Source organism: Ptiloglossa arizonensis, chromosome 9 (assembly GCF_051014685.1).
Source record: "Ptiloglossa arizonensis isolate GNS036 chromosome 9, iyPtiAriz1_principal, whole genome shotgun sequence".
Classification (NCBI taxonomy): Eukaryota; Metazoa; Arthropoda; class Insecta; order Hymenoptera; family Colletidae; genus Ptiloglossa; species Ptiloglossa arizonensis.
This window is the reverse complement of record NC_135056.1, coordinates 22,880,355-22,908,070: the sequence shown is the minus strand read 5'-3', so window position 1 is coordinate 22,908,070 and position 27,716 is coordinate 22,880,355. Positions and strand designations below refer to the sequence as shown.

At 53.3% G+C, this 27,716-nt stretch overlaps 1 protein-coding gene across 3 annotated transcripts in view; it reads right to left on the bottom strand.

The window, feature by feature from the left end:
• LOC143151099 (LIM domain only protein 3) overlaps positions 1-27,716 on the bottom strand; it is a 76,446-nt gene that overhangs the window by 17,019 nt on the left and 31,711 nt on the right. For 2 of the 3 annotated variants that reach the window (XM_076319911.1, XM_076319910.1), the window contains exons 2-4: positions 8,737-8,856; positions 8,446-8,583; positions 7,698-7,823 (exon numbers count right to left, since the gene is read on the bottom strand). In XM_076319911.1, coding sequence (XP_076176026.1) covers positions 7,698-7,823; positions 8,446-8,583; positions 8,737-8,825 — 353 coding nt within the window. In that variant the 5' untranslated portion in view covers positions 8,826-8,856. The remainder of the gene's footprint in view (positions 1-7,697; positions 7,824-8,445; positions 8,584-8,736; positions 8,857-27,716) is intronic. The other variant, XM_076319912.1, reaches the window with a different exon arrangement.

Below are 27,716 nucleotides of genomic sequence, written 5' to 3'. Positions count from 1 at the left end.
GACAACACCACCACCGCCACCGCCACCGCCACCGCTATCGGCAGCGACGGTGTTTCCGCCGTTTTCGAAGAATTTGCTTAACGGGCAAACGCGAATTCGCGCGATATTATCGCGCGAGGGCGAGGGCGAGGACGAGGGCGCGGGCTATTGAAACATTCGTCGCATAGTTTCGCGTACTAATTTGCAATTACAGTTTCCTTTCGGCGTATACCGAGCTTCTGCGATTACGTCCGATAATTATCGAGTCGAGTCGCGTCGCGTCGCGTCGCGTCGATGCGTTTCGCAGGGAAACAACGATCCATCGTTTCTCCCGCTGCGCTGCTCGCAAAGAAATCGGTCTTCTCGTCCGCGGTTCGAAACCCCATGTGCAGTTACACGTCACGAACGCCAAGTTTAGCCCCGTGCGATCGTCGGCGTGTCGTTTTTCGTAATTGGCCCGGCTCGTGCCGAGTCATGCACGGGAAAAAAATAATTGCGTTCCGCGGCGCACCGCTTGTCGTTTATACGCGTGCACGCTGCGAGCCACGGACAGGAGCGATGTTTGTAAAACACGAGATCGGCCGGCATCTGGCCGTTACCGTTCTAGAACCACTCCGACAGTTTACACGGTAACGCGTCGAAAGGAATTCCTCTCGGCAACAAGAGACGAGTCGCGTTTCGCCAACGAGTCACGCATCACGCACCACGCACACCGCGCACACCGCGCACACCGCGCACACCGCGCACACCGCGCACACCGTGCACCACGGATGCACTCGATTATATTTCGATTACGGTTATAGTAAATCTAAGCGAGGATGGAGGGGTGTAGATAGCCCGAGGGAAATCGCATTAATTTCTATAACGACATTCGCCGCGGTGCGGCAATTTCGGTATCGTTTTATCGGCGGCCACGTAACACCAATATCGTGTGCGTACGTGTGCGTATAACGCGGAGGTGTACGTGCCGGTCTCCGCGCACACAGCTGCGTATCTGGCGTCCGCTTCGGCTAATTTCGTGTTTGCTCGATTAATTTCCCGCGTTTAACGGAATTTGATGTTTCGTTAATTATTCTGTCGTGCGCGCTTCATAGCTACCGAACGCGCGCAGGCTAGCGCTCCCGTACGCTACTTTTCCTCGCGGCTGCAACGTTCTCGGTTCCCGATCTCGACGAACCGCGATCCACGAGCCGGAATCGAGGCGCACGGACAGAAATTAATTAACTTCTTGGAATCGTTTTTACATTATCGTTCTCTCCGTTTCGAACAGTACCGTAGGTATGTACCTACATACGTCGATACATTATCGCGTACGAACAGAAGCTCGGCTCGGCTTCGAACTCTATTGTAATTCCGTTTTATCGCAGCAACTGTTACCAGCCTATAGTATTGTATGTATTTACATCGTTACGATGCGCGTATGCAGGTATGCGACTCGATCCTGTACTCTTCTCGATCGTATTCCAACAGCGAACGCTCTCGGCGGCGCGTAAATGTGCAAAGCTCGGCTCGACTGGACCACCGAGTCGTTATTTTGCTCGGTTTTCCGTGAAAAATCAAGAAAGAATCGGCCACGCGACGACGCGCGCTATGAAATATTATAGCGGTCGGAAAACGCGAGGAGGCATCGTTAAGGCTGTAAGCTGACATTACTCCGGCCGAACTAATCGCAACTTGTCAGAGTGATATAGGGTACGCGTATACCATATACGAGAAGAGTTTAATGTCCCGTTTAAGCCACGCGTGGCTTAGGTACGTCCATTTTCTAACAAGGCCTCTAAACCGGAGATTAAGCCATCACTTTGCACGAGAGCGTTTCAAAAATCCGAGGCTTAGCTAGGTCTAGCGCGCGAGCGTCGGTAGCGAGTGCGAATTAATTATAACGCCAGGAGCCGTTATTCCGATAACCGATTCTTTTCCTACCTCTTGTTCCTCGTGGGCTGTTTGCCCGTTTCGATTTCTCGAAATGGAAAAATTTCATCGGGAATTGCGGCTCCTTTTCTGTCGTTCGTTCGGCCGCGCGAGGAGGTATTTACTCGGTTTATTCGTTCGCGGTCGCGGTCGCGGTCGCGGCCGCGGTTCGCGTTCCCATCGAAATCGAGGTTGACGCGACAAGAGGAAAGATTCGGCTCGAGGCGCACGCGGGCCAAGTTCGCAACGTCGCGTAGCCGTAACCGTAGCCCGTTCCAGGTATACGCGGTCTCTCGTTTGCTAGACCCTCGGAGCCGAACGGTGCGGGAGGGTGTTCGTAACGGGCGACGTTCGTGCGGGCGCGCGTACACGTTACCACGCGTGTATGCATTTACGTGCTACGTTGCCAATGATTTATGTATACCGCTAATTACCAGCATGCACTGCACCGTTTTATCCGGCGATCATAGTTTTATTAGGCCAACCTGTGCATTGCGGTATTGTCAGCGCCGAAAGCACCGCTGGCGAACACAATCCGGGCCGGCTGCGTGAAATGTGCCACGTTCACCGACTGCCACGATCGATTAACGTTTCGCCCAAAGATTCCTGGCTAGCGAGATTTCGATCGCGACGAGTCTCGTCGCGGAAACGATTCGCCGACTGCGTTCGGAACGTCGCGTTCGTGGGTAACGCGGTCCCAACGTTCCACCCTTTTCTCCATAGATTGGAACTTGACGCTCGAAACAACCCTTGAATCTCGTTCGATCGTTCGTCAAACGTTTCGATTCGTTTCGGCGATACCAAAGTATCGCGCGACAACGCCTGCGCGTTTCAATGGTAAGAAAACAAGCGAGTAGAAAAACGACCCAATAATATTCGGGTTACGAAGAATCTTACCACGGTTCCACGAATAACGCGATACTCGTCGAGTTTTAATTACGACGTTCGATTTTTTTAGTCGCGTAAACATCGATATCGGGATTTCTCAGAGTTTGCGTTGTTCCTCTGTATTCCGGAAATCACCGTTGGTTTCGCGATGGCCGTATCGTCTTCGTTTTTCGCTCGGGCAACGAAAAATTGATTTTGTAGTTTTAATTTCCTACGCTCGAACCGTATAAAACGCGTACGGTGTGCTCGCGTTTTTTCCTTCGTATCGTTGGGTCATCGTAACGTTTTATTTGGTATCTTCGGTTTAGCGACTCCCCCTTCACCGAACCTGTTGCCATTTGACCGCAATGTTCAATTTGTATCGGTTATCGCGTTCCATTAAACTCGGAGAGTTTTTGGCTCGAATTACCGTGCACGCTGACGCGTTCGTGTGCCTCGACGAGGCGGCGATATCGATGGTGAACGCAAAGATACACGACGTATCACGAAACTATTTAACCTCTCGCGCGAACAAAAGACCAATTCCGACGAAAATATTTTTAGGCCCGATATCGGATGTACGATCGAAAGTGACACGCACGAATGTAAATTCGAAAAAAATGTGCATCCTCCCGTTCGGATCGGACAGAATTCGATACAAGCGATGTACAAAGATACGCGATTCGCGAGGACCGTGACGCAAGGTGTTCCCTTTCTTTCCCTTTCGGCCCTAGATTTTCTCCCCTTATCGAGGGCGATCGCTTCGAAAGGAACGCAAGCTCGTTACGGCGAGACGATGCTCAGTTTTCCCGTTTCTCGCGACAACCGGTCCTGCCGGAAAATCCGACGACCGTTCGAGCAATTCGATCGTACCGCGCGTCGCGCGTTACATTTATAGTCGCGTCGGAACGTCTATTATCGCGAGTTTGTGCGTGGCTTCACGCGCGGGGTCGCCGTCGAAGGCAGTTTTGGCCAAGGGGGACGGAACGGGACGGGACGTGACGGGTCAGGACGGGTCGGGACGGGCAAGGACGGGCAGGGACGGGCAGGGACGGGCAGGGACGTGTCGGGACGGGTCGGGACGGGTCGTGACGGGTCGGGACGGAACGAGACGGAACGAAACGTGTTGGCGAAAAGGGGGTGCGCGTGGAGCGATGGAAGGATGGTGGAGCGATGGTGGGGAGAGGCGGGGAAGGTCTATCGCTGTCGCTACCGGAGCCGGCAATGCGAGTCTAGGTTATCCGGTGACAAAGCTGGTTCGGTTCGTGCAACGAGGCTCCCCGGTACGTCGGATTATCACCATTGAAAATGGTGCAACTGAAACCCCACTGTTCGGATGCATCGGCGCTTGAACGCGATACGCGGCAAGCTTTGCATCGAAAACCAGAAGCGAATTCCTTGCCTGTCGCGCGTTTATCGACGATCGCGAAACTCTCGTCCGGTGTTGGTTTTCTCGGTTATCGAAATTTTCCTACCGACGGATCTTCTTTCGGTATACCGTAACCGGCGATCGTTTCGGTTCGCGAGAGAAACGCGCGAATTTTCGGCACGCGCGAATCGCCGCGGAGAGATCGAAACGATTCGCCGGATTCTTCCAGAACGGTAAAGTCGGATGGTCGGTGAACGAGGTAAGGCGAACCACCCTCCAGGGGGTTGTAGCTAAATTGGCGGCAGTATATTACCGGTCAGACTCCCGCATTTAATTTGAATATAATCGTGGAAGGAGATCTCAGGAGCTCGAGGGCACTACGCGACGCAGAACTGCGTGACGGTGACCGGAAGTGCTCCCGGGACACCGGAAACAAAATGGCCGCTCCCTTCTACGCGACTCGCCTCGTTCCACCCTTCGCGACCTTCCTAGCTACCTACGCCTCTCTTTGCTACCCTCCCGAAGAGCGCGAATTCGTAACGCGAAGTTCACTTTGCATTGTACGAGTTTGCGGCGGTCTCGTTCGAACATCGAAACGCTCGCCTGTCTTTGCGTTTTAACGCACGAGCAACGGACGACTCTCCTCGCCTCGCGATTCGAACGAACGATCGATCTTCCAAACGGAACCGTCCGGATCGAGTATTCTCGACACGGAGAACGGCGGATCGATGTTCGTTCGACGATTTTTCAAACATCGACGGTGGCTGGCCGTTCCAAAGGCAAACAGCGTCGAGAATCGAACGGTCGAAAACATTTGGAAAAACGTTTCGAACCGAAGAAAAGTGAATCGAAGGTAGCAACGCGACGACGTAGTTGCGTACGTTGTTTCATCGTTGCGGATAGTTTTGCTTTTCGGCGCATCGCGAAAGAACGGTCGAAAGCTTATCCGGAAACGTTTCTATTACAGTCTGCACTGTTGCTTACGTTACGTACACGTTTCGTACGGGGTTGAGGGAGTTTAATGATTTTCGAGTAATTACGAGGCCAGGCGATGACTCGCGTGGGAATGCAGCAGGGCAGCGTGTTCGATAAGCGCCGCGGAACAATAACAATTAAACCGGCCCAACTCGTAATGCCTAAATACAATATAAGCACGAACAATGAACTATACTCCTGCGAGGGTGGAGCTATACGCTGGCTCTAACAATGGCCGCTGTGCTTTCGTAGACAAAAGACGGACTCGAAGTTTCGTCGGCTGGATCGTAAGTTGAAAAAGCTTAGACCGAGAGAACGTCTAACGTTCGTTCTTCGTCGACTTATCGGCCACTTTGATTCGACGAAACGAATCGTTCGTCCGAGAAGGAATCGAAAGGAGTCGGGAGGAGAAACTGGATCGTTTCGCGAACGAACGTGCCATTTTCGCTAATTCTATCGACGACCCGTTAACGGATAAACGGAGTTGTTTTATCGCGACGTACATCTCGGTAAGAGAAACCATACGCGAGGAAGAGAGCGATCGAGATCGAGATCGAGAGAGAGGGAAGGAGGTCTGCCCTTACGAGTTTACGATGTACGACTCGGCTTAGGAGCGTATGATTAAACAACTCAGGTGTTTTATACCAGGCTCGTGGAGATCGCGTGACCCAACGGCCACATCCGTTTCCGTTTTACCTACGGTCAACCGCTTCGACCCCTAACCGATGGTTCGCCTTAAGGGTTGCACGTTACCTTCGACCACGAAAGAAAGTATACTTTCGACGTATCTTTAAGTAGTAATCGGCTTCGCTCGATAGTCACGTGCGGCAGCTAGGAGCACGCCGGGCTGGTAACCTTTATTCGCGACTCCGTGTTTGGCCTTTTCCTTCTTCTTCTTCTTCTTCTTCTTCTTCTTCTTCTTCTTCTTCTTCTTCTTTTCACGGGTTGTATTTTCTTCTCCACCTTGTCGCGACAGGGTGACGGTTACGGGGTGTAAATGTGCTACTTTTAACGGCGGATTGTACTCGAAATTCGAAAGGAAGGCGTAACCGGTTCGAGTGGTTCGAGTTGAAAGGTTCGCCGTAGCGATCGAACGTCGGGGACTTGGTTTGTACCTTAACGCGCGATACACCGATATCGGTCGAACGAAAGCCCGTTGATCCGCGACGGAAACGGGCCGAGCAAGAAAGGTCAGAGAAATGCCGCGGTCTGACATTATGCGCGCGAAATGCCGCGACAACCCCCTTTGAACCCGGCCCGACCGGGCAAGAACGAGCCCCGTTAGTTTTCGACGCATTGTACGATCGATGCGCGTCCGTTAATTTCGAGGCAACGTTCACCGTCGAATATCCCTGGAATAATTCCGGCCAGGAAAATTAATTAATTTGCTAATTTCGGATTATCGGGGCACGGTTACGCACGAACGTCTCTCACGGCGTGCATTTGGCCCTCGCGTTCCTACCACCGTCATCCAGTACCGGCCATCCGCGTTCCTCTCCACCCTCCGCCCTTGGGATTCGTTAGTTTTCCGGGAAATTAGCCGGCACGATTTGCATCTGACGTAGACCTCCAGGCACCTACACGTCGCTCGCATAGTTCGCAACTCTGACTTTCCACTCGGATCTCCTCTCTTGCCGGGTGTCTCAACGCCCCTCCGTAGCGCTCTCGCGTCAATTACGCCCGTCACGGGAGGGAATTTTAGAGAGGTTACTCGTTACCGGTACAATGGATCCATTTTTTCGGAATTCGAAGTTGCCGCGTCAGGTGTACCGCTCGGTGTCCATAGGGAACGATCGAAAAGAGCGAAACAGCGATCTCGATGTCCGAGAATTTTATGGATCGTCGAGCGATCGTTTCTCGCAAGGGTAGGGTGCGACCGATTGCTCCGTGATTAGCCAGCCGGGGAAACACACGACGCGTACTCTCGGCTTCTCGATTCTTCCGCCGATTATCCTCATCCGGCAGATTCACCGAGGTGTTTCGACTTAAACGCAAACTCGAACGAGTTTCGGCTTAACTCGGTTGTTGTGAATAAGTAAGCGAAGTGTTGCAGAAGTTTAGCCGAGCCCCCCGGGCACACGGCCGGGGTGGCTCGAATTAAATTGTTATACGGATGAGCTGCCACGACGAATACTTCGCAGAAAACCAGCGACTTTCTCGCCACCCTCGCTCGTGAATGTTTAATCACTGCTTCTCGTTGAATTTAATAAAATAATACCGGTACTGTGTCCGAAGCTGCGCCACTCCTGCGTCAGCACGATAGCGAAATTTTGCGAGCGAGAAATATTCTACAATTTGCGCGGACGAGTTCTCCAAATATAGTATTACCAACCTCGTCGAAAAACGAGCGTTTACGGTACGCTGTTCGTAATTCGGACTCCGATGGCATCGAGCTCTTTGTTCCATCGAAACGGAACGATCGAAAACACGGTTACGAAACGTGGAATCGAATGACTCGAGTATCGTAATTTCGCGAGGTTTCGAAATCGAGACGAATCTCCCGTACGTCGATGGAACGTCGAAGAGGCACGTACCGGAGGAAATAACAACGATCGTAAATATTTCAGAAAGAATCCAAAGTCTTTGTACGTCTCACCTGTGATTGCATTGTTGACAGGCGAAACATTCCAGGTGGTAGACATTGGTTCTTGCCCTCATCACCAACTCGAAGGCCGGTATGATTTTGTGGCAAGCCGCGCAGTGCCCGGTGCTTCCGAAAAGTCTGCGCAATCGAGAGGGAGAGAGAGAGAGAGAGAAAAGGGGAGTTTAACCAATACCGTTAGGATAAAAACTCGGTAGGATGTTTATCGAGGATATTGGTTTCCGCCCTGGCGCGAAATTACGTAATCCAGCGTGGCGAGATCCACGCGGTTGTTCGAGTCGATGACATTAGAGAGAAGGACTTTTGGTTCGCGCGCGACGGGAATCGGTAAGCTTACGGTCGCCACGAATATGCCGTCTTCAAATATTGGGCCATTAATAAAGGCCGCGTAGCTTCGATAGCAACGAGCGCTCTTTGCGGACGCGCCACCTGCGCTCGTTCCCTCGGGACTTTGCGATCTCGACGCGGTTTATTTGCCCCCGCTTGTTTATACGGGACGTGGATGTATTCAATAAGGGAAACTCATCTGTAAAATTCGATTTGTTGGTTCCGTTCTCCAATCGCCAGGACGGACGGTTCGTGCGCGCGGTTACCCTCTCGGCCGGTTATTGGAAAAATGAAAGTTTCGAGTGGGTAGTGGTCGTTACGAGGTTACGAACGGAATTATCGTTCGGCGATCGTTTACGCGGATCGTGGCGCTCGATACCGATGGGAGATATCGACGGGGGAACGATAAACTCACCTCAGATAGTCCCTCTTGCACAATATGAGGTTGGACTTTGTGTAGAGCGTCGAGCCGACTTCGACGAGTCTGCACGCGCAGCAGCTGCACTTCAAGCAGTCTTCGTGCCAGAACATATCCAACGCCTTCAGAAGGTACCTTTAACGCGAGAAAATGTTCATTTCGCGCGACGTATTTTTCTCTTTGTTCTCGCGCTCGGAGAATGCGTGGAAATCGATGCGATGCGATGCGATGCGATGCGATTCGATGCGATTCGATGCGAAGCGATCGATATATAATATAATAGTTTACCTTTCCGTGATCGTTTTCCCGCAGCCCGCGCATTCCTGTTGCGCAGCCCCGTTCTTGCTCGGTTCGCTTTTACTCACATCCATCGTCATTTTCTTACTCGTTGGGTGTTTCCCTCGTTACCTGGAACGTAACAAAATCTCGATCGATTATTACGATCCGACCGAACGTACAGAACCGAGCAACAATTTTACCAATTAATGGGAACGCACAATTATTACATCGCACCGGGCAATTAATATACGTGCTCGATTAGCTCGTTGGGTAAATCACCGGCGAACAGGATCGAACGAGTAATCGCGTTCGCGTGCTTTTAACAAGTTCCGCCGGCATCTGGCACTAGGACGGCCGGCTCGTCTATGAGCAATTAGAGTTACAGGTTCGGAATTTAACGGCGCGGTTAGTGCCATCTGTGTCCATTCCGAGCGGGGGTGGTTTTTCTCTCTTCCCAGCTCCACCGACCTCTGTCTCTTTCTCGCGATGCGGTCAGAGTTTAGAATCGAATTAGTTTGACCCTCTCTCCACTTATTGCGCGTTTAAGCGCCACCGGTTCTGAAACAACCGCCGGCTTGTCGGGTAACGGCTGCGCGAGCTTCCCGATAAACATTAATTGTTTTCGCCCGAAGACGTATGTATGTTTAATCCTCCCCTGCGCCACGTTTCGACCGAATTTTCGAGGGTTTAGCGTTTATTTAATCGGCGTCGCGCCTTTTCCGTTCTCTCGTTTCACTTTATCGGGCAATTACCGGTGCGCGGAAAAATTTTTCATCGCGTCCATCGTAGGTGCCCGAGAAAAATTTAATCTCCCCGTTTATCCTCGTTCGCTGGCAAGCTACTCGTTCGAACGGAAACGCGAATAGGAGGAGTTTGCCTCGCAACATCGTTACACTCCCATTCCGGTTCGATTCGTTGACGATATCTTAGCGCGCACAACCGAGAGTTTTCTCGGCTCGAATCATCGAATCATCGAATCATCGAATCATCGAATCATCGAATCATCGAATCATCGAATCATCGAATCGTCGAATGGAAAACGATGGAAAGGTTTCGTTGCCGGACTCGAGGCTCGACCCGGCAACTTTTTGCGCTCGACTCGAGCAACGAGAGTCTTCGATCTCAGCCACCCGGTATACGTGTATTTACGAGTACCCGTGGATGCTATGAGCAAAGTTTGTGCGGTTTCAATATGTCCTCTCCCCTTAGCCTGGACACAATATTACAGGGACGTTAATATCTTCCGTGCGGTTGAGACTCCGAAGCAAATATTAATACCGAGCCTTTGATAACGTTAATTATTAAAGACCAAAGTGTCGGAAACTCGGGCATTCGCTGATGGCTTCGTCTTGGTCGGGCGACCTCGAGCGTGAAATTTTTAACCAGCCGACCGCGCGTCGAGCGGCTCTTTCGTTACCATTGTTGTATCGTTGCGAAACGATGGAAACCTCGGTCGCGGGGACGTACCGGGTAGCTGGATACCCACACCGACGGACTCAATTGCGTCGTATTCGTTGTGTACCTTCCAGGTTATCGATAAATTCAATACGATATAAATAACGGTGTAATTATTATTCGTAAGCGTATACCCCTACGAGTGCAGTGATTAATGGAATAACCAACTGGCCGAGCTAAATTATGCAAACTATTAAATCCGAATGCGCGCAAAGTTTCCCACGTAATAATTGTGCAACGATCGAATGCCCCCCGTTGAAATTTATGTCGTACATTAATGTATTTTATTGTTACGATGGGTCGATTAAAGTCATCGTTAACGAGTCAATTGGAAAGTATTCGGGGAGAATATCGAACGAGATCGATCGGTAAGAACGAACAATTGGAAAACGGGATTCCTGGCTCGACGGTCGCCGATACGTAGATAGGTAGATACGTAGATAGGTAGATACGTAGATAGGTAGATACGTAGATAGGTAGATACCTAGATACGTAGATACGTAGATAGGTAGCTACTTGGGCTTGCGAAAAATTCACTCTCGACCGTCGGCAGTGGAAACCGAATCCTTTGAGACAGGAAACGAGCTCGCGCGTATTCTATAATAACAGAAGTATTTTCGAGTAAGGTCTACTGGAATTCGACCACAGAAATTCCTGCGGAAACCAAGCCGAATACCACCGACGACCTCGAAAACCTTCGTCGACCCCGTGTGGTCGGTCAATTTCCACTTTGTTCCGCAATTTTCGTGGTCGCGTAGCCAGCCTCTCTGTCTCTCCCTCGGCGATCCGTCGTCGGCTCGAGCCGTCGCTGCGCGTTCCGTCGCGTCCCGTCGCGTCCCGTCGCGTCCCGTCGCGTCCCGTTGCGTTCGCGAACAATTCGAACGAGTCCTCGAACCAAGCGCTAAAATGTTAAAACAATCGCTCGAAGGAGAGGCGCTCGATCGAGGTATCGAAACGCGAGCTAATCGCGCGCGATCGCGTCGGTGGATCGAGGTTGATCGTTCGTCGATATCGCGGTTACCTTTTCGTGGTTCGCGTGACTTTAATCGATCGGCAGAGAAGTTAGCATCGTCGAGCACAGGGCAACGGAGCACAGTGGAAACGGTTCGTTGGAACGTAACCGTGAAGGGTCCATAACGAGAGGAACCTTCCCTTCGAAAGCCGCTCGCATCGCTGGCGATCTGTTCATCAGGTACGTGATCGGATCATCCACGGACGCTGCTTCTCAAAGCGACGATAATTCGATTATCTCGTACATGTCGGACGACCGGCGACGTGTCCTCCGATTGGTAGATCTTCACGGTTAACCATCTTCGCGAATGTAATTAAATTACTTCCATGAACTCTGCGTCTCTCCGCGGAGAGATTTTACGCCGGCGATGTAACGCGTTGCGATCGTTTTCGCTGGTAAATTTGAATTTTAAACGGTCGATCGCGGTACACCGCGTTATCGTTCTCGTCGATAAAAGCGGTCGTTAAAAGCGGAAGAAATTCTTTCGAAAGTACTTTCGAGTTGGCGAGTTTCGCCTCGAAGGTTTGCCTCGCGACGAGACTCGAGAAAGGAAGCTTTCTCTATTTATCGACGTAACTGGGCAGTCTCGATGCAGTTCTCAAGGCTCCGCCCTCGCAGAATCCGTGACACTCCCAGAGCACCACCCCTGGAATCTCTTCACCGGGAAAACAAAATTTCCCGAGTTTCCTCGTTGCGCAACAACGTACGCCGCTACGTGCGAGTAGCGCGTATCCAGTAGCGATACGATTGTTCTTAAAATCCTTTTTTCGAACGTTTCCCTGGCTAGGAGACGCGTTGAAAAAAATTTGCCGGTGGTTCGCGAGCGTGCCGCTTTTGTCTCTAATAATGTTCCCGCGGAAGCGTTATCTTTTACTTTTAGGACGAGAGTACCGGCATCCGGTGAGTCGGTCCATTAATTAGGCGGGCCACATTAAGCCGAGCATTAATATACTCCGCTGGCTGTTTTGTTTTATCCCGCAGGAAGGACGTAACCTTCCCCGGAGGTTGAAGGGGGTGGCCGGGCAAAGGCAAGAGGGGGAATTATTTCGACGGCGGCAGCCTGCTAATCCGACCTGCCACGCTACCGCCTTATCCCCAGAGACTGTTTAAATTCTGTAAATCGTCCCGAATATTCCCGCGCCCACGCCCCCGGCCCTCGCGTTGTTACTAGTTTCCGGGAAATTAAAGAAGTCGAGCCGATAAAGACGCACGAGGCTCGGTTCGCTCGTTATCGTTCGAGTGGAATTTTACCGAGTAACGGGTCGTCGAGATCGAAATATCGGCGAGCGGACGTTCGAGGGAATGGAAGGAATCGGTGGTCGATCGTCGCATCGTTCCGTAGCTCGGGGAACGCGTTTGGGTCGGCTCGCGGGATCATCGGGCCCGTGCGGTGTCCGTAACGATGTGTAATTTAACGGGCGAAAGGAATATCTCCTACGGAATAAATCCCGCGTAACAGCGCCAGTGAAATCCTCGTTTACCCGGTATTCGGCCCTTGCTAATGGAGGTAATTTAAGGGATGTTTTAAGCGGGTAGCCGCCTCCGCCTCCGCCTCCGCCTCCGCCTCCGCCTCCGCCACCGCCTCCCCCTCTGCCTCCACCGCCACCGCCACCGTCACACGTGAGTCGTACAAAAACTTGGCGTACTCGTATTACGACCGCGAAAGCGGCGTAATCGCGCATTAGCATTCCGAACGGTCGAGTCGGTGCGTCGAGCGAAAGTCCACCGCTTCGCGAAAGTTTCGCGCGACGAGGAAAAACCGGTGGCTGGCGGACGATAGCCCGAAACCTCCGAAATCGCGGACAACCGCGATTTAATAAAACGAAATAAAGATCGTCCGGTCCGGCCCGGTTCGGGTGTAGCTTCGAGAGGAGTTACGTTCGTTTTCCGTAGTTGGAAAATTGATACGTATCGTTTCGAGTCGCGAAACGAACGGTGAAAATACTTGGCAGCCGAGGTCGTCCTTCCGGATAATTTTCATCCGCAGACCCTTAAGAACGACGGAAACGACGTAACGGACTAACGGTCTGTTTAACAAGTTCTTTCGCGCCGATAAACGCGGCACAGTGTCTCCACTCTTTTTCTCTTCATATTTGTCGTCCCCTTTCTGGCAGAGCTCGGTTAATGAAATTCTAGTCAGGTCGTGGAATTCTTTCGTCAGGTGGCGGTGCCACCTACCCCGACCGCGCCGGTTGCGTTGTCGGCTCTTGCGTTTCTTTGTTTCTCCGTTGGTTTCGTTTCGTTTCGCAGGGAGGGTCTCTCTCGGTATCTCTCCATCTCCCTGTATCCTCTGCTCCGCCGCGAGAGGGTAGCCGCAGTCTTCCGAAGCGCGGAGCAGGGGTAACGGGGTTTGCGTACGTCGTGGCGCGGAGGGTCGGTAGCTGAAATGGGGTGGTGTGCAGTCAGATTACGCTAAGCTATGCCCGTACGTGCTCGCATGGAAGTTCCACCCCTCACCGGGTTTGCCACCCCGCCTGGGAAAATGTATTTATTGTTGTTTGTCCAGCGTTCTGTATATGGCCATCGCCGGAGCGAGCGAGCGAGCGAGCGACCGACAGAGCGACCGAGCGACCGAGCGACCGAGCGACCCGCGGAGGGAGAGAGAATCGCCCGAGGTTCAAGTTGAAAAAAAATTGCCCGGGGACGAGCCCCGCGATGCCGAGCATAAATTTAAGCGGCGCTCGCACCTCTCCGGTCACCCCCTCGGAGCTCCCTCGCGGATCGTTCCTCTCGTTTTTTTCGATTTCAATAGCAACGCTCGCTCAAATATTATACATCCGGGCTTTTCCAGAAGAGACGCGCGTTTCCAACGAATTTCTCCGTTTCTTTGCCAAACCGAACGGAACGGTCTCCTCTTTCGTTCGCTTTTATTATCGGGCAATCTCGATCGACGATCCGCGAATCGGTTCGGCGCGACGCTAATCACTCGGTTCGGAACGGTTCGTATCGTTCGGCGATCGGTTCGAGCGCTCGCGATCCGATACATTGCCGATGCCGACGACAAAGGGGCTGTAACTACTTTGGAAACTTTTATCTGGCAGGATTAATGGACGGATTAAAGTATTTGCGGCGGGATGCGGGCTGATTGGGGTAAATCGTGGTGGGATTAGAACTTGATTGGCTAATTTGTAAGTGTCCCCGGCAGCCGGCAGTACGAACTTAACGATCGATCGGTGTCCTCTTTCCACGTACGTGGCCGGCAATTCTCGCTCGAGATGTTGATACGTCCGAGGCAATCGTGGAAACGGATTAGATTTTCTACTTTATTTTCCTCCCTGGATGTTGGATGTGAAGCAGAAAAGAAAAGAAAAGAAAAGAAAAGAAAAGAAAAGAAAAGGAACATTCGTTCGACGCGAGAGGAGTCGCGCGTTTCGCGTTCGTCCGGGAAACGAAGGACTCGGTACGGCTCGAGCTCGAGCTCGAGCTCGAGCTCGAGCTCGAGATCGGCTCGGCTCCGTGTCTCGAATGGTCAAGGTTACTTAATGTGCGGTCAGCGAACGCGGCCGGGCGTTAGACTGATTTACACGGTATCCCTTTACCGAAAGCGAGCGCGAGTCGGGGAGCTGCGGTCGCTTGAGAGATGTAGCCAACGATCGAGGGGCATCGATTCGCGCCCCGGTTTACGAATTAGGAGACCAACGAAGAAGAACAAAGCCCGCGGAAAAGGAGAATAAGAGGAGGAATCGCGATAAAAGAGCGTCGAATCGGGAAAACCGAGAGAACGGCGTCGCCGGAGGGAGACGGAAAGTTCCAGCGGACGAGCCCCCGGCGTACAACTCACGACCCTTGTTTCGCGGCTGATCGACGTTTCGAAATATTTTCAAACCGAGCGTTCAGACGTTCCTCGCTGTCCAGCTTCCTGTCTCCTTACAATTCGCAGACAGTCCTACGCCAGGACAGAGTCGGGACAAAACCGGTCTCCGGTGATGGACTCGCGAAAGATAAGGGAGCATTCATGACAAAGACAAAACGCGCTCGTCGGTGTCGGTTGTATACCGCGTCGCGGTACCGTGTCGGCGTTCCTCTTTCCTCCCTCTTCTACCCGCCCTTGACGATCGTTCGTTTGCCGTTTAGCGCGACGGCGCGAGACAATGAGCGAAAACTTTTATTATTAATGTTTCGCGGGAAGATAACGCCGCTCGAAGCGAGCTACGCTCCCGGCAGTCCCTTCCCCGGGCTCGAGTTCCTCGCCGACCGATCCTCCGAGGAGCTTCTTCGGCTTTTTCGGTTCGGGCTCTCCGTTCGTAGTCGAACGGTGATAATCGCGAGGCTCGACGTCCCCTAGGCCTCGCGACCGATCCTCTTCGAGGTTTCCGCGTAAGGCGATCCGGACGAAGGATCCGTTCCGCGAGGTGTTCCGGTTCAGCGGCATTCTAACCGTTTCGTTCGATCCTTCCGGCCTTTGAGAAATTCGACGAAAGTTCGAAGAGAAATTTTACCGAGGAATTAATTAACATTCCTGCGAGCCCGCGTAAATGAAACGCACGGTATGCCGCCGCGGGGCACGCGGAACAACGAGATATCTCCCGGAAGAATGTTTATTAATTGTTTCCCCTCGCGGTCGGGACGATCGCGGAACGATTTCGCGCGAGAAGAAACGAAGAAATTTTTCGTTCGGAAGAGCCACGCGTAGCGTCGAACGCGCCAAGACCGTTGCCAGGAATATTCGTTAAATCGGGCCGTATTCCGAGCGGAAGGTACGATCAACTTTGGCCGTACTCGGTCCAGTCCGGATAACTCATTCAAGACGGTCTGGCCGCAATAAGACGAAGGTCCGGACACTCGGGACATATTCTCGGTCGTTGCGCGTGAGTTAGGACCGCTCCAAGAACGGTTAGCCGTTAGCAGTTAGTCGGTAAATAACCTAGACACCCTACCCAACTACCCTTCTACGCGAATGGATACGCCGTCCTCTCCCTCGGACCTTTGTCCGAGTTTGGTTCGGTTTTCGGCCGGATCGGTTGCACTCGCGCAAACATCGACATCGAGAAAGCGCGGCGAAATTAGGGATACCCGTTCACGGGGAGCTGGTCGCCGTTGCGCGCTCTTCGACGTAATTTTTCGCGAAAAAGTCCCATCCTCCCAACGAGAGGGAACGAGTAGCGGGACGTTCGATCACCGAGGCGAACCGAGTTTCGACGTTTCGATGGATTCGAAAGAAGGAGCTCGAAGACAAAGCGTTCGTTGTAGAGGAGGGGACGTCCAAGAGGTCTCGGCAGCCGTCCCTTACGCTTCTCGTTGCGGAGTGGTTTCGTTATTGACCGGCCGAAGAGTGCAACTCGTTCGCAGACGGGAACACTCGATCCAAGTGGGTGCTCCGTTAAACCGATGACAGGAAACGTCAGGGTGTTACCGCACTCGGTGATATATCGATATTCGCGAGAAGTGGGTTCGGAACGATGAAACGTACTCGGGGCGTTAGCGACTCGCTCGCGAAGAAATTCGCGCGCTCCTCGCCCGTAAACGGTACTTGTTGATTCTTCGACGAAACGATCGGTACCCGCTCGTTCCGTAACTGGTTTCGATCGAACCGTTTCCGCTCGAGGAACGTTTTCGCGCGAGTAGCTTCGCGAAGTTGCTCGCGGAACTTTAACGAGGATAAAACGATTTACGATTTCCGCGATTACGACGACGCGTGAAATCTCGACGCGTCGAAGACGTTCAACGAACGAACGTTTTCGAGCTGGTCGTTGCCCGTTCGGTTTCGGGTACCGCTTTTTAAATCGGCGCGATAAACGGATCGTTGGCTAAATTAACTCCGAAATGGCTAATTTACCGCACGTAATGTACACGGTGCCCTCTAACGGGCTTTATGGAGTAGAATGGACACGGAGAATAATCGGACAGGACGGAGCAGTCGGGATAGCCTGTGAACCGGCCGATAGCGGCGAATGACCATTGCTGACACCAACATCGTCTCGGTGTACGCTTCGATAATTATATACGCGTCTACGCAGAGCGCGGGAGGACGCGGGAGAACGCGGGAGTGCCGCGTCAGGCTTTGCTTAGGACTGTAACGAGTGGAGCTCGTCGGGTGTCGAGCGGATAACGTAATTGCGCAAACAAAAACGTCGAAAGACCACCGGATTCGAGTACTCGGTTCGGGCTAGGGGAGCGATCCTCGATAACCGTTTCTCGATGGCGCGATCGCGACCGAGGTAACGCGACACTCGCGAACGAAACGAGCCTTAGAAAATCGACGGTGCCGAGGGATCCTACCGCTGGCAGGAACGACCGCCGATCCCGATTCGAACGGGAGGAGAAAGAAAACTGAACCGAGTTATTGTTTTCGCGATGAATGCACATAAAATAATGAAAGCTCGAAAGTACACCGGTCCGGGAGAGAAAAAAATATATCGCGCGTAATACGCGCGACAGCGCCATAGGGGCTCCACACGCTTCGCGTGCACAGCGCGGGGAATTTATTGTCCATGGTCAACGGAGAAGATGACGCGGTTTTCCTATCCCATCGCGGACAAGAGATTCGCTCTCGGCCGGTACTTGGAATTTATCGCAAGTTTAACATTACACAGAAGTTGGAAACGGCGCGAGGGATTCTGTCGGATATTTATACGGTTTGAATGCACGTACGAGGATCATTCTAATGGTTTTATTATACCGATACCCGCGGGATTTCTTGGTGGACGCGTTCGCACCCGCGTCCTCGGCGATCCCGTGGTTTCCACGATTCATCGTTCTCAGAAGCCTGAAATTTCCGCGAGAAGAACGACGATATCCGAGCGGCGAGAAAAGGGAACGAAGAGAGCAAAGGTTCCGGCGTACCGCGGAGAGGGGATCTCGATGGACGCGAAATACCGGTATTTTCTTTCTGTCGCCCGTGCTTGGAAAATTGAACCGTCGAACGGTAGGAAGCGCCGAAAACGAGCATCGCCGTTATTATTATTATTATTATTATTATTATTATTATTATTATTATTATCGTTATTGTTACTCGGTTCGATCGGTTACCGGACCGAACGGAGATAGCTTCGAGATAGCTGCCCGACGTTCGATTCGAACGTGGCGAACCGCAAAGTGGGCCGAGACGCGAATCGAGCCAACTCCTGGAACGTGGTTCCGACGCATCTTTCCTATCGAGGAGGACGATTTATCATCCCGAACGTTCCATAGGAATATTGAATACGACAAGATAATCTCTCGACACCCTTCTTCGTCCTCGGCCTCCCCCGTTACGCCACCGTGACCGACAGCATCCCCGTTTTGCGGCAGCGGCGGTAAACGGTCCTGCTTAATGTACCGCACCGACCGATAAGCCGTTATACACCGCCGTGACGCAGCCTCTAGTTTTTGCCTCGCGAATCGCAAACGCGCACCCTTTACGCGTTGACGATCCTCGCGACAGCGGCACCGTTCACCGACAGAACTCGCTATCGGTAACCTCGTCGAGCGTCTCCGCCCGAAAGGTGCACCCTCGAAATTGTTTTCCGCGATAACGTCGCGGCGCAACGTCGAATCGCGCGTTCGTTTTCAACGAGAACCGATCCCCGATCGTTCCGTCTCCCGATTCCGTTCCGTTCCGTTCCGTTCCGTTCCGTTCCGTTTCGTTAGACACCGCTCGGTACTCGGAGATCTTCGGAGCTGTCGGCTTATCTCGCGGTTAGAAACTCTGCCGGTGAAGATAGCAATCGGCGCGGCTTAATTATGCGGAGTTCGACCGACGGATCCGAGCCGTTATGCTAATCCGACTTTATTAATAAGGACTCGAGCCAAAGTGGAAATCGTTGTAGGAAACGGTAGCCTTAACCCTTCGCCAGGGCCTCCGATCCACGCCCACGAAGTCACACGCGGTCCCGAGCAACGATCTTTCCCGTCCCGTTCCCGCGGTGCGCGAAGCGAGCGAGATTTCTCGCATAATCGTTTTAGCCTCGGATCGCTTTCGGGGATTTTCGCGGTTACCTGGGAAAATCGGCAGACACCGAGCCCCAACCTCTCGAATTATCCGCCGAATGCTCGTTATTAATCGAGACTCTCCGGGTCTTCGGGCACGTTTCCATAAGCGACCGAAAGATTTGGGAATGCGCGTTCGCGTCGCGAACACTCGCGAACGTTTTCCCTCTTCTTTTCGGAACGAGAGCTCGCGTCGCGGTGACGTTGTTTCGTCTAACAAAATCGAGGGACGAAATTGGAACGTTGTCCGGACGCATCGAGCGAATTTTTCGCGTTCCGGAAAAATGTTTACGCGCGCAACGATAACCGACGAGGCTGACGGTTACCGGTTCGCGGTTCGTCGGTTGCGAACGATCGAAAGCGACACCGGTGTTACGGCGATGATCGGTTATCGGTCATCGGTCATCGGTCATCGGTCATCGGTCATCGAGGATTTGCGAATTCGTCGATGTCGAGGCGGCGCGATCGGTTCGCGCTTCGGTCGATGCGCGTCGTGGTAATCGCGTTTCGCTCGAGGAACGAACAAAATCGATTTCCGCGGAGCGAACACTGTGTCGGTTAATCGAACGGGGACGCGCGTAAGATGGGATCGGACCGAACACCGACGCAGCTACGGAATACGGATCTTGTTCCAGGGTTTGTTCGCTGGCTCGGCAAAGGGGAGAAGGGTCGGAGGAGAGAAGGGGGGAACGGTGTTAGTTTCCGTGGCATTGACGTTCCACAATACAGGGCTGATGCCGTTGACACCCCCATTTGCAAGCCCCGGCCGCAATCTCTGGCGTCGCGGAACTGCGTCCCGAAAGTGCGCCAGGGTGAATCTTATTCATCCCCTTCCGCGGTTCTCGCGATATTTCCTGTCGACCTCGTCGAATGGGTCCGCAAGATTTTGGGAAGCCACGTTCCATCGTTGGTGGTATTCTTCGCGCGAGTTCGCGAGCCACCGATAAAGAGACACGGCACCGGAACCAACAAAAGTGGAAAGAGTCCGGCCGAGAGCGATTTTACCGGCTTTCGGGAAGTTTTATTGGTCCCGGTGCGCGATGCCCGTCCGCCATTGTCGGAGGAAACGGACCACGAATCCGTCCCGTAAAATCTATTATCGGCCCCGCTTATCCGGCGTACTCGTAGGACAATGGATAATATCGGCGTTAACCATCCTCGAACGACATCCTCGTGACATCGCTATCAGTCGTTTCCGGCTCACCGGGCACTTTGGTAGCCCGGTCGTTCGACAAGATGGCGTCCGTTCGTCGAGAGCGCAGCTGGTTTTTCGACGGACGCGTATGCACCGCGCCGAGGCGAGAACGAACGGAACCGTGACCCTCGGCTCGCAAGAAACACCAACGTTCCATTCGTATTCGGTGCGCGATTCCCGCGATTAATGGTGAATTCCGAGGTTAGAATTTTAAGCGACGAATTAACGCCCGAGAGCCGCCGCGTCGCGTTAAAATCCCATCGTCGAAAGAACGCGATACCGTGTACAGTGGACGCGACAGCAACGTTGAACGTGAAACGCGAAACGGGAAACGTGAAACGCGAAACGCGAAACGCGAAACGCGAAACGCGAAACGCGAAATGCGAAATGCGAAACGATCGGAGCGAGATCGGTAGCGCGTGCGGCCGCTCGTACACGTTTACGGTGAATCGGTTCGCGACCTCGGGAATATTTTTCTTTGCCCCTCCGGGTATTATCGTTCGCGCCGGTTCGTGCCGATAATGGCGGTAGTCAGTCGCGTATGATGCGGAGAGATAGCCGAGCCGATAGGCGAGAACGGAAAATGCGGCCGGCGACCGAAATCCGGCTAATGGTTTCACTGAATCAAACCAGAGCCGGCGTTTAACGGAGCAAACAGACAGAAAATGGAGCGCAACCGCATATAAAGAGTCGATGATAACGAAATGATATATGACTCGGTGCGAATAACAGAGGAGAACCGAAACCGACGGGATCGCCCTGCCCTTGCCGTCCCTCTCCTCTCCTCTCCTCTCCTCTCCTCTCCTCTCCTCTCCTCTCCTCTGCTCTGCTCTGCTCTGCTCTGCTCTGCTCTGCTCTCTGCTCGGTTCTGGGTAGGGGTTATACGGCTCCCTTTTGTGATTGATCGGCTCGGAGATATACCACGGGATATTCACTACGGGATTAAGTGAATGCGCGAACACTTAATAATCCGTATAATATACACACACACGCGCGTGCACGCACGCGCGTAGGCACGCACGTACGCACGCACGCAGGCACGGGCGTATCTTTCTCTTTCTACGTTAGGCGTTGGTTCGAACGTGCACGCGTTGTTAGGGTATCTGGGTTCGCGCGATAGTTAACCGCCGCCGCGCCGGGAGCGTCACTCTCGATTCCGTATCGCGATGTAGCGATTTAACGACTCGCGAACCCCGAGGCTTTTCAAGCCGGAGACTCGCGCGTTCGTAGCGTTTAAAGGGCTTCCGGGTGCAAGATCGTTTCGTCTTTCGTAGAAATTAACGAACAAAAACGACCAGCCTCGCCGTAAAACTCTCGAGAAAAATATGCGTTTCCAGTGTCCCACGGTTTACCGAACCGTCGCGTAATTATCTCCCCGGATAATGGCGGAATAATTCGGTAATAGTTATCGATTCGATTAGCTAAAAGTGCCGTAAAACTCTGGCCCCCCCCGGACTAGCCCCTCGAACTTGCGGCCTCCTCCGTTCGGACGATTAACGCCTTCGAGTCTATATATCTTTAAAGAAGAGGCAAATTTTGTCAAGGTTCGATCGCGAAAGGAGCTCGCTCGGTCGTTCGATTATCCGGAACGTCGCGCGAGTCGCGCGACTCGCGGCGAAAGTAAACAAGTCGAAAAGACCGTACGGTCGCTCGGCTATAAAGTATCCCTCGCGTGTACGTTAAGGTGCGCGCGGTAAGTTAATTCCCCGGTGTTGCTCGAGCAAAGTGGGCCGTTAACGGTAAATAATACTGCAACTATTACCACCAAACGGCGCTCTTACCGAAGAATTATGGCACTCGTACAAATCGTACTTAAGAATCCAACCCCGAGGAGCGCGCGCTACCGAGAAGAACGGAGCTTCGGCGAGACCACCAGTCTCCGTCCCCTTTCGACTCGCTTTACGGACGATTCGTATCCAATTATCGTCTTTATCGCGTTGCACCGAACGAAAAACATCTTTGAACCAACGATCGAGGAGAAGATCGCCTTTTCCCCGTTTCGTTCCCCGACGAGACCTCGCGTTGCCGCTCGAAATTTAACGGGCACGACCTTACCCAAAGCGTTCCGAACAAAAATCCTTTCCAATCCGGCAGCCCTAATCACCGCGCGAGCGCAGCTACGGCACAGAAGCGATCGCTTCAATATTCAATGTTGGTAATAGCCGGACACGAGGTTTACGATTCCATCAATTATTCAAGTCGCTGGCTCGTTACGTCGGTCTAAATCGAAATCTAGGCTATGTCCGGAGCTTCCTGCGGAGGAAATCTACTACACTTGCTCGACGTTGCTCTGAATTTTGCAACGAATACGTACGGAATTGCGAACCGTCCCGCCGGTGGGTATATCGCGTTTCAAAGTGCAACGGGAAACGTCGAAAAAACGATTTCGAAGAAGACTGGACCGCGCGCGGGATAAAATCCGTTCGCGCGAGTCGCGCAAAACCGTGTTTCGTCGAGTCACGCTCGTTACTCGTTGCGAATCACGATGCTGGATCGTTGGGGTATTCGCGCGATCGAACGATTCGAATGGATGCATCGACGACGGCGACGGCGGCGGCGGCGGCGGTAGCGGCGGCGGCGACTCTTGAAATTCTCCGTAGAGACTTCAACGCTCGTTGCCAAGGTCCGAGCGTTAAATAATGCACGAAGAGGCAGCCGAAAAATGAGCGGTGGATAGAGCCGGAAGGGAGGCTCCCTTTGCTTTCTTCTTTTCCGTTCATCCTGTCGGAAATGAGAGCGGAGACAAGCAACAGCCGCTCATCACTGATTCAGAGCGGACGTCCGCCGGCAGACGTTTCTCGGATGCTCGTTTAATCGAATCGTAAGATCGGTCGGTCGCGTCCTCGTGGCTGTAAACGACTCCCCTCGCGAGGATCCTCGGAAAGGAACGCGGGGACGCAAACTCGCGCGCGAGTCGATGCTCACGCTCGCGTGGAAAGCGACGGTGGTCGATTCGCTCGTTTAACCCGATTTCGCTTTGACGCGGCCCTCGTTCGCGTTCCGCGTTAACGGTCGAGCGATCCACGAGCGGCGAACGAAACTGTTTCTTAGTCGCGAACGAGCCGAACGCAGTCCGAGCGGAAACGAAGCCGGACGAAACGCGACGCGACGCGACGCGACGCGACGCGACGCGACGCGAAACCACTGGAAGAGGACGGTTTAGGTGTTAACGAGCGGACGTGAGCTCGATCGAGACGCGGAAGGTGGACAACGATTCGGGCTCCGGTCGCGCGTAATTTTCCTCTCGAATTGCCCATTAGACCTTAATCGATCCCCGGATCAAAAATCACGGATTAAAGGTGCCCTTGGGAATTTTCAAGCGTAGCTGACCAAGCTGTAACCGAGTTTCGCGCCGACCCTCGGGCTACGTTGACCAAATTTCTCCTGCGGATAATTACGAGGGTCGGATATAACCCTAGAAGTTTCGAGTAAGGGTTCTTGGGAAGATAATGCACTTTGGAGGACGGCGGTCGAGCGCCTCGTTTCTCCTGGTATTAACGCGCGGTGGACCAGCGTTTGGATCGAGGCGCGGAACGATCGAAAACTCCTTCCTCGTCTTGGACGCGTCCCCTTTAAATTGGTTCGTGGCACGAGTAACGCGGTAATTCGTCTCCTTCGTTATTTGTAAAACGAAAACGCGAAATGTTCGCAAAAGTATAGACGAGGCGCGTTAGCCGGGACTAGTTTAGCATAAAATGTAAAATAAGCCGTGGCCAGGGAATAAATCGTATTCCCATTAGGAGCACCGTGAGGAGCGAGGAGCGAGGAACGCGGAGCGGGCGCCCGGGCGCATTTGAATACGCTCGGATTAAAAATTAAATATTACCGCGGGAAGTAGCGGCGATTAGAGTTTGCGGGAAAAACCGCGGGAAAAAGGGGTCCGAGTTACGCGATACGAAATATATCCGTAGCCGCTGGGAAAACATCAAATACTCGTTAATAATACGCGCGGCAGCCCGCGTCGCGTTAAGGTCGTACCGCGTACGTGTGCCCGCGTACCTTCGTCGTCGATCGTTTCGTTCTTGTTCGCTCGACGTTTCGAGGAGAAGTTTGAAAAACTGGAAATCGAGGGCGCGTAGAGCGATCGAAGACGGAGCTTCCAAGTTTTTGCAATTTCCTTCGATTCGAGCGAAGAGGAGGAGACGAGGCAGAGCCGCGCGGCGGAAGATTTGATTTGCGACCGCTCGCGGGATCGTATCGCGCGTACACGTTGCACCATAACCGTTCCTCACAATTTCGAGGCGAAGGCGAAGGCGAAGGCGAAGGCGGAGCGTCGCGTCGCTAGGCGCCGCGGCGCGCCGCGCCGCGACTGACACAAGTGGTTGTATCTCGCGAGCTTCTTTTTGTCCGAAGCGTTAAAGCCTCGGGCGGCTCGAGCGCCTCGTCGGAACGGTTAACCGAGACATCGGTCATAATACGCGTGACAACCGGATGCGAAGGCAGAGGCATAAAGAGCCCTCGTAACTCCTCGTTTCGCCAGCTTTTGTTTCTAATTCGCCCTACCGACGCGACCCGAGCCGACGCGATTCGACGCGAGGCGCGAATCTGGCGAGAAACTGGCTTTGCGCGTCGTTGAAATTTATGGAAGGGAAACGAAGATTTCTCGGTTTCTGGCATCGAGCCGTCTCGTCGTCCGCCCCGTTGTTTCGAGTTCGCGGTCGCGGTCGCGGTCGCGCTCGCCGATAGGAGGAACGACGAAGATCGGTCGAAAAGTTGGTCGCTCGAGCGGCAACGTTTGTTCAGCTGCGCCGTTTACCCCGGGCGTAAGGTAGACAAATGCGTTCTGGTCGGTCGGGACGGCTCGAGTCCCGGTTACTCGACCGGGGAGATTTACAAGTTTAGTTAGCAGCGATCACACCCGCGGGATTCGAACCGATGCGGGATGCGCAGCCGGCCGATACGAAGTTTCTCCGCAGCTTTTTCCGTCACGGTTGCGACCGTTCGAAACGAAGACGGATTTTGGAAAAAGCTCGTCGCCGCGATATCGTCGAGCGTCGCCGGGCGTCGACAACGACGACCGCGACGACCACGACGACAACAAATCTCGTCCGTTTCCTAAACGTTACGGATAGCCAGCCGTTAGAGCGTCACATTTTTTCCCACGTATACGAACGACCGGACGCGGATAAGCCCGTCGGAATATATCGTCGCAGGACCGTCTCTTCGTGCGAGCGCATTTGTTTGAATTATTTTATATCCCGCGATTTTTTATTATCAGTATCTCGCGCGAACCAAGCGCGGGGATACGTGTACCGAAATCGGATCGTTTCGATTACCGGGGGACGCGTTCTCGTTCGCGATAAACTGTCCATCTGGGATTACTTTGGCAGAATCACGGAAATACGAGTACACGGTCGGGTATCGGTGGAACGGGAGCGACGCGGACCGGCGCGGATCGGCGCGGACCGGCGCGGCTAGGGACGGGAATTTCTTTTCGAGGAAGAATCGAGACGATGCCGGCGACGTCGCGACGTACGCCAGCTCGGAGAGGCAACGTCGAAAACGGTGTTCGCGGTTACGGAAAGCTTTAAGCTCCCTCGTAGCCGGAGAAAATGACGCTCGTTCCGACGGTCGCCAGGATCGTCCCGTTTGGCGGGCCGAAACCGCGTCGCGTAATGGGAAAATTTGCGTAAACGGCGGGGTCATTAAGCACCCCTCTTACGCGCGAATGTGCGTGGCGGTTGCCGATGTGGAGACGGGGCTATAACTTGCGGTAATACCAACCTAACCGTGTACCCATGATTATAACGCTACCAATTAGTCAAGCCGGCTTAGGATGGCAGCCCTGCCCCGGGACAACCGACCGTGCCTATACGCAGCTACCTACACTCGGCTTCGACTACGCGCGAGCGAACCTTCACGGATCCGTCGAGCCCTCGGCTCTGAGCGCGAATTTACACGGAACCTGGAAAAACTATCGCCTACCAGGAATTACCTCGCCCGTGAAAATCGATCGAGGACCGCGAACCTGCTCGCATCCGCGATCGGTGCGTTCCTGTCCTCGAATTTACCGCGTCGAGGACACCTCGATCCGATTACACCTTCTACCGAATCGCGCGAGACCGACAGTTCCGACCAAAGAGCTCCAAACGAAGCGACTCTGGCACGCCTCCGTTACCAATTAAGTTTCACCGGTGGCTGGCAATGCGTCGTCGTCCGCGTCCGCGTCCGCATCCGCGTTTGCGTCCGCGTTTGCGTCCGCGTCCGCGTCCGCGGGGGCAAGTTTGGTAATTATTTAGCTAAATTGCGAGACAGTTGGCGGCGCACGGTAACATGTGTTTGCAACCGGTGAAAAATCCCTGAATTAATGCTCCGCCGTTAATTATGTTTATGAGCTCAAATTGTCTCGGGGAAGCAGGCGTACGCGCAGATGCGATTGCGAATTTGCCGCGTACGTAAAACACGCGCTATTAGGAACGGCGCTTTCGGCATTCGCGTTTCACGGGGACGAATCTACCAGCGCACACGTTTTCCAGCGACGAGTGAGAAAAACGTTCGAAGAACGAGCTCGAGACACCGATCGAGACCTTGGACTTTTCATCGAAGCGGGAACGCGTGAACCTTTTTCCGACGAAAAACGTCCTTTGGTGGACGCGGGGGACTTTTCCGGGGAAAATTTCGCCAAATACGTCTTGTCTTGCTCGGGTTGGAAAAAGCTCCTCCGGGCGGCGTCGATCGTCCCTTTTGATCGTGCCGCGTTGGACGGCCACCGAAAAACGCGTCCGATTCGATTAACTCGTCCGTTCGACCGATCGATTTTTACTTTGTTGGCGCAGCGCCGGTCTTTCTTATCGCGATCCGTATCGACAGGTATGCACGCTGACGAATTCCACGCGACGGAGCGGAATGCAGCAGAGAGTAACGTTTCGCGTTCCCCTAAGAGCGGTGTAAATTGAAAATCTCACGGGTCGCCCGGTGCGATTTTCAAGAGGGGAATGCGTCCGTTGCCCCTGGGCAGCGTACACGAGGTGGTTCTCTGCCGTTGGCCCTGCCGTGCCGTACCGTGCCGTGCCGTGCCGTCCCGTCCCGTCCCGTGCGTATCGGTTGTTTAATTAATTTTACGTCTCGTGCAAACGAAACGGAGAAATATAATAGGCGATCCGACGCGCCGATGTAAATAGCCTCTGAAATCACTCGGAGCGTTAACGCTGCCTGTCGTTGGCTATGTCCGGTGTTTTCTAACCCCCGTACTGCGTCCCCTCCGTTCGCGTTCGCGTTCGCGTTCGCGTTCGTTTTCCCAAACCGAGTCCACGAATCTGTATCCTATCGGTCGTAATCGATCCTTCGCGGTCGTTGCTTCTTTTGCGACTCGTCCAAGCGGGTACAATCGCGAGAGAAGATTACCATCTTCTTGCCGCGTTTAACTCGAATACACCGAAACTTGGAAAAATATTGGAAAATGTTTCGTTACATTTTTCC